Source organism: Brassica oleracea, chromosome C6 (assembly GCF_000695525.1).
Source record: "Brassica oleracea var. oleracea cultivar TO1000 chromosome C6, BOL, whole genome shotgun sequence".
Taxonomy (NCBI): domain Eukaryota; kingdom Viridiplantae; phylum Streptophyta; class Magnoliopsida; order Brassicales; family Brassicaceae; genus Brassica; species Brassica oleracea.
The window spans coordinates 10312591-10323936 of NC_027753.1; the positions used below are offsets into that span (position 1 = coordinate 10312591).

At 35.4% G+C, this 11346-nt stretch overlaps 1 protein-coding gene across 1 annotated transcript; it reads left to right on the forward strand.

The window, feature by feature from the left end:
- Positions 1-4589: 4589 nt before the first annotated feature.
- LOC106298680 (probable LRR receptor-like serine/threonine-protein kinase At1g51880) lies at positions 4590-8695 on the forward strand. The gene is made up of 13 exons (XM_013734820.1): positions 4590-4870; positions 5017-5554; positions 5646-6124; positions 6189-6333; positions 6432-6503; positions 6586-6657; positions 6744-6827; positions 7040-7191; positions 7265-7512; positions 7590-7716; positions 7794-7859; positions 7966-8155; positions 8238-8695. The coding sequence occupies exons 1-13, from the start codon at positions 4789-4791 to the stop codon at positions 8644-8646; spliced, it is 2664 nt and encodes an 887-aa protein (XP_013590274.1). The 5' UTR covers positions 4590-4788; the 3' UTR covers positions 8647-8695.
- The last annotated feature ends 2651 nt before the right edge of the window (positions 8696-11346 follow it).

Consider the following 11346-nt stretch of genomic DNA (forward strand, 5'->3'; position numbering starts at 1 on the left):
TCCGAGGGAATGTTCCTCGGAATTTTCCGAGGGACTACGTTCCTCGGAAATTTCCGAGGGCCACGTTCCTCGGAAATTCCCGATGCAAATTCCGAGGAAGATTTCGTCGGAACTTCTGAGGATTGGACCATCGGAAATTTCCTCGGAATATACCGAGGAAGTCCTCCCTCGGTATATTCCGAGGAACTTTCCGACGATCTAGTGGTCCTCGGAGTTTCCTCGGAAATTTAGTTCCTCGGAATTCCGTCGGAAATTTCCGAGGGATTTCCGAGGAAAAATGAATTTCCGAGGAGTTATTTCCGAAGACTTTTTTCGTCGGTATGTGCCGGAATAGCCTTATTCCGACGACATACCGACGATTTTTTCCCTCTGTATGCCGCTGTTTTCTTGTAGTGCATCCAGATACAGAAAGACTCAACTCAAAACCCACACAAAAATTTATAATATTCAAGCGGAGCCTAATTAAAAAAAAAAACGATACCCAAAGGGAACAACCCGTACCTAAATAGATACCCAATGTTCATGCATAACCTGATTTTATAAACTAATAAAAAGGACTCATTCTATGTGTTTGGTTTAATTAAGTGAAATAAAAAGAGTTTTTTATTTAGTAAAATAATTATATAGAGTGAAAAATTAAGTTACAATGTAATAATTTTTTTTATTATTTTGATTTAAGTTATTATTTTATTCACATAAACATGTCTTCTAATTATGATTTTGGCTACGTAATTTTCCACCGATTGAAACTGGAAAAAAAGTTTTAGTAAAACAAACTAAACCCAACGTTTAGCCATATATATGCAAAACCCAATTATTTTATGTTTTTGATTTTATAATTGACACAAAGTTAATGTTTAAAACTAATAAATAAAAATGTACACTATTATTATTATGGTAATATAATTAATGATGTAATGTATTGTTAAGGTAATATAATTAATGAAATTGTTAAACTGAGTGAAATATGAAAAAATAATTAATGTAATTATATTAATGAAATTACTAAAAGGACATTATACTTTTTTTTATACTGATATCTCATTTATACTTTTATTCATGTTTCCAAACAATTCCAAAAGTTACTTCACTTTTAATAATATTGATATAGTAGCATCCAATATCTAAAACCTTAGACTATACGGACTCATGGGCATAAACCCAAGATCAGATGTAACATACATAATAACTTGATGTTATTCTTTTTTTAAGTCATATGCTACAATGATATGATCAGCCTATCATATCTTGACTAATTTTTTGGATCCAGATAGTGTGAAACAATGAGTTGCTTAGGTTATTTATTATTGCTATAGTTATTAGTTGCTCTTATAGGTAAGTTTTTTTTTCATCATAACTTAATCCCAACCCAACGAGTCACACACTAAACATAGCAATTATATAAAAAGAGTTTTAATGGAAATGTTTATTCAACCTTATAGAATTGCTTATTTTTTTCTTAAACATAAAAAAAAAGACTGCAATTTTTATTTTTATTACTTTATAGTGTTCTACTACATAATTTTTGTTTTTTTATTGTTGAATAAAATGTAAAGACAAATAAAGTTTTTTATCCTTCGTCTATGAATATCCAAATTTTTATTCTATAAGACAAATAAATAGTTCGAACAGTAAAAGAATAATAATCAATTTTAGCTTCAATTGTTAATTGTAAAGGAACTCTGCCCTTCATTTTCTTGCAAACTCCTTTGCATAATCAGTTTCAGATATTGCGGTCTTTGTTGGGGGGGGGAATATATATGGAAATATGATTCTGTAAATATCTTGAGGCTAAAGCCCTACTTGTATTTGTGTATATATTGTGTACAAACCTCTTCTAAAAGAATCAATTCAGTCATTTCCTTACATGGTATTAGAGCCCTCGATACCTAGAGAATTTTTTTTTACGGTCGCCATTCTCTTCTTCTTAGTCTGTTTCAATGGCCGCCTCCCCCGCATGTAACAGTAAGACCATCAATGTCTCAGAAAACCACACCTTGCTCAATGTCAATATGACAAACGTGACGAAGCTGAGTTCCGCAAACTTTGTTATGTGGAGCCTTCAGGTTCATGCTCTCTTTGATGGCTATGATCTAGACGGATACCCTGATGGATCTGTTGTTGTTCCTTCACCAACGATCACTACTGATGGAGTCATCACCACCAATCCAGCTTACAATTTGTGAAAACGTCAAGATCGACTTATCTACTCCGCAATCCTTGGTGCTATCTCCATCTCGCTGCAACCATTCCTCGACTGCAACAACCGCGGCTGAGATCTGGAATACCTTCTCCAGCACGTATGCGAAGCCAAGCTGGGCTCACTTCAAGCAGTTAAAGAAACAACTGAAGGATACTAAGTCAAATGATGAGTACCTTCTTGGTCTCACAACTTGATTCGATCAGATAGCACTGCTTGTGAAACCACTTGACCATGAAAATTAAATCGAGTATGTGATTGACGATTTACCTGAGGAGTACAAGTTTGTTATCGATCAGATCATTAAGGGTCTCGCTACAAGGTTCTCGCTAAAAGACCTTGGTAATATCTCTTACTTTCTTGGCATTGAGGCAGCAAGAAGTGCGATGGACTTCATCTTATGCAGAGAAAGTATATCAGAGACCTTCTCACCAAAACCAACATGCTAAATGCAAATCCAGTCTCCACACCTATGGCGTCTCATCCGAAGCTCACCTTGCGGTTTGGCACATTGCTTTTAAGTCCAACAGAGTACATAATGGTTGTTGGGTCTCTTCAATACTTGGCATTTACTCAACCAGACATATCTTATGCGGTCAGTAAGCTCTCACAGTTTATGCATCAGCCTATCGTTGAGCATTGGAAAGCAGCTACAGGTTTGCTCTGATACTTGGCAGGAACACAATCTCACGGCATCATGCTACGCAGAGACTCTTCTCTCTCCCTTCATGCCTTATCTAATGCTGATTGGGCTGGCGACCCCGACGACTATGTCTCCTCCACCAACGGCAACATTATCTATATTGGCTCCACTCCGATATTGTGGTCTGCAAAGAAGCAAACATGAGTGGCTCGCTCTTCGACGGAAGCAGAGTATAGAGCTGTGGACAACACTGCTTTGGAACTTTGATGGGTATGTTCTTCTCTCACTGAGCTTGGCATACACATCCCATCTACCCCGGTGATCTATTGTGATAATGTTGGTGCCACCTACTTATGCGCAAACCCGGTTTTTCATTCTCGCATGAAACATGTTGCGCTCGACTATCACTCCATCTGCAACAATTTCCAGTCTGGTGCTCTTCGTGTTTCACATGTATCGACCAAGGATCAGCCGGCTGACGCATTGATAAAACCGCTGCCACGAGCTCGTTTTCAAGAACTGAACATCAAGATTGGAGTTACACATCTACCTCCATCTTGCGGGGGCTGTAGAGTATATATGGAAAGATGATTCTGTAAATATCTTGAGGCTAAAGCCCTACTTGTATTCGTGTATATATTGTGTACAAACCTCTCTTAATAGAATCAATTCAGTCATTTCCTTACATGGAACTCCATCTTAACAACCTCCCATAGTTCTCTGTTCATTAGAGTTGTGCGCATCCTTGCGCTACCCATAACTTGTAGTTCTGACCATCGAACACAGCCACCAGTTGAGATGATTGCAGGTTAATCGCCATTCCTTTCTTTTGACTTCAGTTTCTTTCTTGTCTCGTCTCTTATGTTCTTCTTGTTATTTTTATTGAACAGGCTCCACAGATCACGTAGGCTCTAATACCATGTTGAGATTCTTTCTCAGGTTTGTATCTCTCGTCTTTCATAATCTCTAACTATGTTTTTCTCTGTTTTTTTCTCTGCTCTGTTGTGAAAGACTTTATTTTACAAACAACTTTTTCATTCATTCTTGCATGCTTGCTTACAATCAATCACACTTGACCTTTACAGTAGACTCATTACTAACTTCAATGCTTTCTTGCTCACATAAACCTAGTCCATATTAGAGACAAAGTCTTCCGCATGGCTAGTTAGAAAAGATCTTTAATAATAAAAATCATTTCCAACTAACTCTGTCTCTAATAAAAAGGAGGCTTATATCACATTTTTACTCCGTTCTATTGATACTTATGAAGCAAAAGTTTCGGTGCTCAGACAAAATGTTTTCCTAGGACCAATGGAAAAAACAAACGTTCTGCCTTTGGTCAAGTGTTGAAATTGAGAGATGATGATGATTCGGAAATGTTTTATCAATACACAGTTGCCCCAACAAATATATGTCAATGCTTTGTTATAGCAAGCAATGTATATAATATCGATGAGATCACAAATCAAAGTTACCAAAATTGACTGATTCATTTTGAAAGACACTGACAAAGTTAAGCAAATTGAGATTTATTTTTCTTCTATGTAAAGTTAGGACTTTTTCTTGAGAAAAGAAAATAGTATTATAATTATAATGGGTTCCTCTCATTTTGCAAGCACTCATTCTCCATTTATTTATTTTTGTTTGGTTTACAAGTGTTCTTTCTTATAAATAATTTGTTTTACTACATTTTTTAAAATGTCTACAACAATACTATATGATTTGAACGCCCTCCAATGCCTGCAACCATAGACAATGTTGTGGGCACGTCAATGGTACTGTAATAATCAACTGAATAATCTAACGTTGAAGACTTAGTACAGAGCTAACCACCCATGAGAGCCAAAGGAATGGACCAATATAATGTTATCTCAATATTTGCCAATCAAGAACAATGAATCATAGCATCCTATGAATCAGAGCACAAACCGGTCACCAAAACAAAATGAAGTTTATTCATGTGGTTTTGCTTCTCATGATCACAGCTTATGGCATCTTTGAATCAGTTCAAGCTCAAGATCAATCAGGTTCTTACTGTCTTTTTTCTTATTCTTCAGTTTCGCATTATGAAAGTTTCTTTTTATGTGCTGTAAATGCTCTGCAATTAAGGAACCCTTTTAAAATTTGTTTTTTTTATAACAATATATATGTTTGTGGTGTTGATCATGAGCAGGATTCATCAGTTTGTCTTGTGGGTTGGTCCCTAAGAACACAACTTATACAGAGAAGACAACGAATATAATATACAAATCAGATGCAGATTACATCGATAGTGGATCCGTTGGGAGGATCAGTAATGAATACAAAGCGCTGTTACAGCAACAGGGTTGGACCTTAAGAAGCTTCCCCGAGGGTGACAGGAACTGTTACAACTTCAACCTAAAAGCAAATAGCAAATATTTGATCAGGGGATCCTTTGTGTATGGGAATTATGACGGTCAGAATAAGATCCCCAAGTTTGATCTTCACATTGGTCCTAACAAATGGACTTCCGTAAAATTGGAAGGAGTAGGAAATGGTTCGATCTACGAGATGATCCATGTCTTACCTCAAGACCATTTACAAGTTTGTCTTGTTAAGACAGGAAAAACAATACCGTTTATCTCCTCCTTAGAACTTCGTCCGTTGAACAATAACTCTTACGTCACGCAAAGTGGATCATTGATTGCTGTCTCAAGAGTTTACTTCACAGCTACTCCACCGTTCGTTAGGTAAACAATGAGCCAGAGTTTTGTATTTTGTTGTTCTGTTCTTTTCTGTGGAGTTAATAAAGAAAAGAGCCTTTCGCTTTCTATTTTAAAGGTATAATGAGGACTTCCATGACCGAACCTGGATTCCACACTTAGATAACCAAATCGTTTCGATAAGTACGAACCTTTTGGTCAACACAAGCAACTCCTATGATGTGCCACAAACTGTGGCGAAGACTGCTGCTATACCTGCTAATACTAGTCAACCTCTGACCTTAGATTGGAGTCTCGACGAGATCAATGCACAGTCATATATATACATGCATTTTGCTGAAATCCAGGATCTTGAGGATGATGAGATCAGAGAATTCAACATTACTTACAATGGTGGCCAAAATTGGTACTCTTATTTTCGGCCTCGAAAACTCAAAATAATAACTATATACAATCCAAGAGCTGTGAGTTCTCCAGATGGGAACTTCAATTTCTCTTTTGTAATGACTGGGAATTCAACTCTTCCTCCTCTTATCAATTCCTTTGAGGTCTATAAAGTCTTGGACCTTTTACAACTCGAGACAGACCAAGATGAAGGTAATTTAAGTATGTTTTTGAAATTTTTCTAGTTTCTGAGATTTTAATTGTAATGATTGATCAGTTTCTGCTATGGTAAACATCAAAACAACATATGAGTTGAGCCAAAAGGCTAGCTGGCAAGGAGATCCATGTGCTCCTCAGATTTACCGGTGGGAAGGTTTAAACTGTAGTTATCCAGACTCTGAGCCACCGCGGATCATATCCTTGTATGCTTTGTTTCTTGTTCATATCAATAACCCTCTTTAGTTTCGGTGTTTTTACAAGTTCTAACCATTTTGGAGAATATGTTGTTTGAAAACATTAGGAACTTGGCAGAAAACAATTTGACCGGTACCATAACAACTGAAATATTCAAGCTAACACAGTTGATAGAGTTGTAAGTACCTGAACTGCCACACCAATAAACTTAAATATCTTACTCAATTAACAAACTGTTTCTTTCTCTATTTAATGGACAGAGATTTATCAAAGAATGATTTGTCAGGAGAGATTCCAGCCTCTTTTGCTGATATGAAGTTGTTGAAACTCATGTGAGTTTTTTTTTTTTTCAAGGCCCCTCTCTCTCAGCTCCTTCTTTCTTGTTCTGTTCTGCAAGAGTGAGCTTTTTTATTTGCAGAAACTTAAGTGGAAATCCAAATCTCAATAGAACAATTCCAGACTCTCTTCAGCAAAGGTTAAAGAGCAATTTTTTAACACTAATGTAAGATGTTCATACTTCACTTGATTCCATCTCAAAACAATGTCTACTACTCATGCCCGGATCTAGAAATAGTCCAATGAAACATTGGTGTTGGCCCCAAAAGTTTTGAAGGTTATATACATTGACATAAGAACCATTGGAAATGTTTTTGTAGTTTGCATGAAATAATGCTTTCAGGTAGTACCACACTAAACTTCTATTAATGATTTCAGTCTGGGTGATGCTCTGAACCCGACTGTCAAAAGCAAGAGTAAGAAGGTTCCAGTGATTGCTATTGCAGCGTCATTGGCTGGCGTGATTGCTCTGGTAGTTATCTTGGCCATCTTTTACATCATTAGAAAGAAAAAACCGAGAAGAAATGCGGGTATGTTTGAATTACCAGACCGAGTTCTAGAGATTAATGAAACATGATAACATATTATTGTGTACTTTTGCAGATCCAGTACCCCCATCAGTCACTACAGGTTTAGATGAAAGTGAGCCAAAACCATCCAATCCATCAATCATAACAAAAGACCGCAGGATCACCTACCCCGAGGTACTGAAGATGACTAACAACTTTGAGAGGGTGCTTGGCAAAGGAGGCTTTGGAACAGTATATCATGGAAACTTGGATGATGCTCAAGTAGCTGTGAAAATGCTCTCTCATTCGTCAGCTCAAGGTTATAAAGAGTTCAAAGCAGAGGTACTTTAGCAAGACATTGATCTGTGAATTCTTTGTGTTTTGTCAATCGGATATGTAATTTTTGTTATCTTAATAAGGTGGAACTTCTTTTAAGAGTTCACCATAGACATTTGGTGGGACTTGTTGGGTACTGTGATGATGGAGATTACTTGGCTTTGATCTATGAATACATGGCTAATGGAGACCTGAGGGAGAATATGTCCGGTAAACACAACTAAGAGACTCTACTTTAGTTGGAAACATCTCCTTCCACACTTTAAAACATTCAAAACTCGGTACAGGAATACATGGACGCAATGTCCTAACCTGGGAAAACAGAATGCAATTAGCCGTAGAGGCAGCACAAGGTGCGCGATATTTGACCTATTCATTACAATAAAATGTTGTTTATGGATGTTCTGATTATGATGTCTGGAAGCAAAGACTGACAGTAACAATAACCATTTGTAACAGGACTCGAGTATCTGCACAATGGATGTAGGCCTCCAATGGTCCATAGAGATGTGAAAACTACCAACATCTTATTGGATGAGCGGTATGGAGCGAAACTAGCAGACTTTGGACTCTCGAGATCTTTCCCTATTGATGGTGAATGTCATGTCTCTACAGTGGTTGCAGGCACACCTGGTTACTTGGACCCTGAGTGAGTAACTCAACAAGCTATCATTACTTATATTTTTTGTGTTTCTCAGATGAGTAATCTAATCGTTTCTATACTCTCTCAGGTACTACAGAACAAACTGGCTAAGCGAGAAGAGTGATGTGTACAGCTTCGGGGTGGTGCTATTAGAGATAGTCACAAACCAGCCTGTGATAGATAAAACCCGAGAGAGACCTCACATTAATGAGTGGGTTGGGTTCATGCTCACCAAAGGAGACATAAGGAGTATTGTTGACCCTAAACTGATGGGGGATTATGACACAAACGGTGCGTGGAAGATCGTAGAGCTTGCTCTGGGTTGTGTGAACCCGTCTTCGAACAGAAGACCAACAATGGCGCACGTTGTGATGGAGTTAAATGAGTGTGTGGCATTGGAAAATGCAAGGAGACAAGGTAGTGAAGAGATGTATTCGAGAGGTTCGGTTGACTTTAGTCTCTCTTCTGCTTCTGAATTTACCCCTGGAGCCAGATAAATTGACAATTTACAAATTTATGTTTTTAAAGAAACAACGAAACATTCTATTTTTTTCTGGATAACATTGTGATAAAAATACTATATCTGGTAATCTTATTGGTGGTTTGTTCTTTTGTATTGAATTAACAAAATGCTACTCAGTCCTTGAAAGCAAGAAGGAAGTAACTGGGAGAAGAAGATATTTCCCATATTCATTGTCCCTTGGCAACTTTTAATCAGCTTAACCCTAACATGAAAAAGAAAAACCCTAAATCAATTAGAAGTACAGCAAACTATGAAAATCAAAATCAATTGGAATATTAACTTGTTAACCTATTTCCGCATCTTCGTTATTAACTTGTTACAGATTGTGCCCTAAAATTGAGAAAAAAAGGAGAAGTTATCAAAGATCACAGCAGTGATAGGTGTTGTTGAGACAGGGATGGTCCCTGAAGCAAAATTCAGTCATTTCCGTATCTGCTAGCTACGGATGAGGCGAGTCAGTATTTGCTCCGCCCTGAGAGAAGAGACAAACAATGTAATTTCTTTTCAACGGTTAGTTGTTGTGGACCCATTACTACGCTTGAACTCTGCCCATAATTAAGTATCAAAGTAATTTTTTTTTTTTTCCTTTGAATTCAAGAAGTTTCGGGCTGAACCTCAAAATTTCATTGGGCAAAGACAAGAACCGGTTGATAAATCCTTAGTCTCCAACTGGTGAGCCTCGAACTTACACCTCTACTCTTAAGTACGGGTGGGCGTTCGGGTACCCATTCAGGTTCAATTCGTGTCTATTCGGGTTTCGGGTTTTCGGGGTCAAAAATTTCAGTCCCATTCGGGGATTTCTAAATTTCGATTCGGGTTCGGTTCGGATCTTTGCGGATTCGGTTCCGGTTCGGATAACCCATTTAAATTATTTTTAAAATTTAAAAATTTTTATATACTTTAAATTTCTTAAAATCTATAAACAAAATAATATATTACTTATAAATTTAAATAACATATGTCAAAATACCTAAATTTACTATAGAAACTGGTTTGATTTAATATTTTGATTGATAATTAATAGATATTTCAAGTATCTTTGGTGTTTTGCGTTTTTTCAGCTATTTTATACATTTACTTTTGACTATTTGTATATATTTTCAAGTATTTTGGACAACTTAAAAGTATTTTATATATTTTGGATGTTTTTTAATATACATTAAATTTAAAAATAATTAATATATTTTGGTATATAAATCTATTTCGGATACATTCGGGTACCCAAAATATTTCGTTCGGGTCGGATTCGGCTTCGGTTCTGTAGATACCAAAATTTTGAATCCGTTAGGATATTTAATCAAATTCGGTTCGGGTTCATTACTATTTTTTCGGATCGGGTTCGGTTCGGTATTTTGGGTTCGGATTTTTTGCGCAGCCCTACTCTTAAGTCAGAAGGCTTTATTATTAGAGGTAGCAACTCCGACTTATTTTTTCTTTGAGCTTGTAAGATATGGTTTTATCTTGGTGCTCGTCTAGAATCTAGAAAAAAAACTTAACAGGTCACGAAAACACTCATCAAAATTAATGTCAATGCTTTGAGGTCATACAATTGCCAAAATTGACGTGTTCCTTTCAAAAACAGTGTTATCCGATCACATATTTTAAAAGCTATGCATTTGAATCGATGAATTTGAAATGTGTTATAATTTTTTAAGAAGTTATGTATACGAATTCTAAAATCTTTTGTTGAATACTTTACATTTTGATTTTGAATTTGATTTGTGAAACTTTATTCAATTAATTTGAAATGTGACATCATTTTTAGAAACAATATATATTAAGCTATACATAGTCTTAGTAATATATATTTACAATCTAAGACAACAACCAACCTAAATGTATATAACAAAACTAATGGATGCGGAGTTACTTGTTTGGTTTGCAAAGTCTGTATGAGTCGGTTGTTATTGATGACAAAAACAAAAACAAAACTAATCAAAAATTTAATCTATTTAGAGCATCTCCAAAAAGAAACTCTATTTTGAAGTTTTCAAAACTCTATATACGAAGTTTAAAGGTGTTCTTCTCCAAAAACAAAACTTCAAACTCAACTTCAAAACTATTTGTATTTTATAATATGGTCCTTATATTTTTCATAACTAATTTGAATTCATAAAACTTTTATAAATAAATAGCACATATATAAACATATTACAACAATATTAATTGATAAAATATTCTATAAAAATATAAAAATTTAAATAAAAATAACTTAATTAATATTAAACTTCAAACAAAATATCATATTATTCCATAAATTATTTTCGTAATGCATATATGATCTATTAGTGCATTTCGAAGTAATAATGGCTCTCCTCATTTTTACATTGTAGATTACGAGCTAAAAATTGTTGAAATCGGGTGATATTGATACTTGTAAATACATAAGATCAGAACAAGAAAGTAAAAGAGAAACATAAAATATTGCTAAAAGACTAATTTATTTTTGATGATATTAATACTCGTGAATATATTTGATATGAACAATAAAGAATTGAACGAAAAATACATCAAAAACAACAACAACAACCATCTTCAGTTACACAAAAAAAATTGGACAATATTTGAAAATTTTGAAGGTTCCAGATCAAACTTACCTGACCATTAATATTGTTGTAATATTTAAATTTGTGTACTAGTTATGTCTTCATGTAATTTTAAAAAATATTTTTTG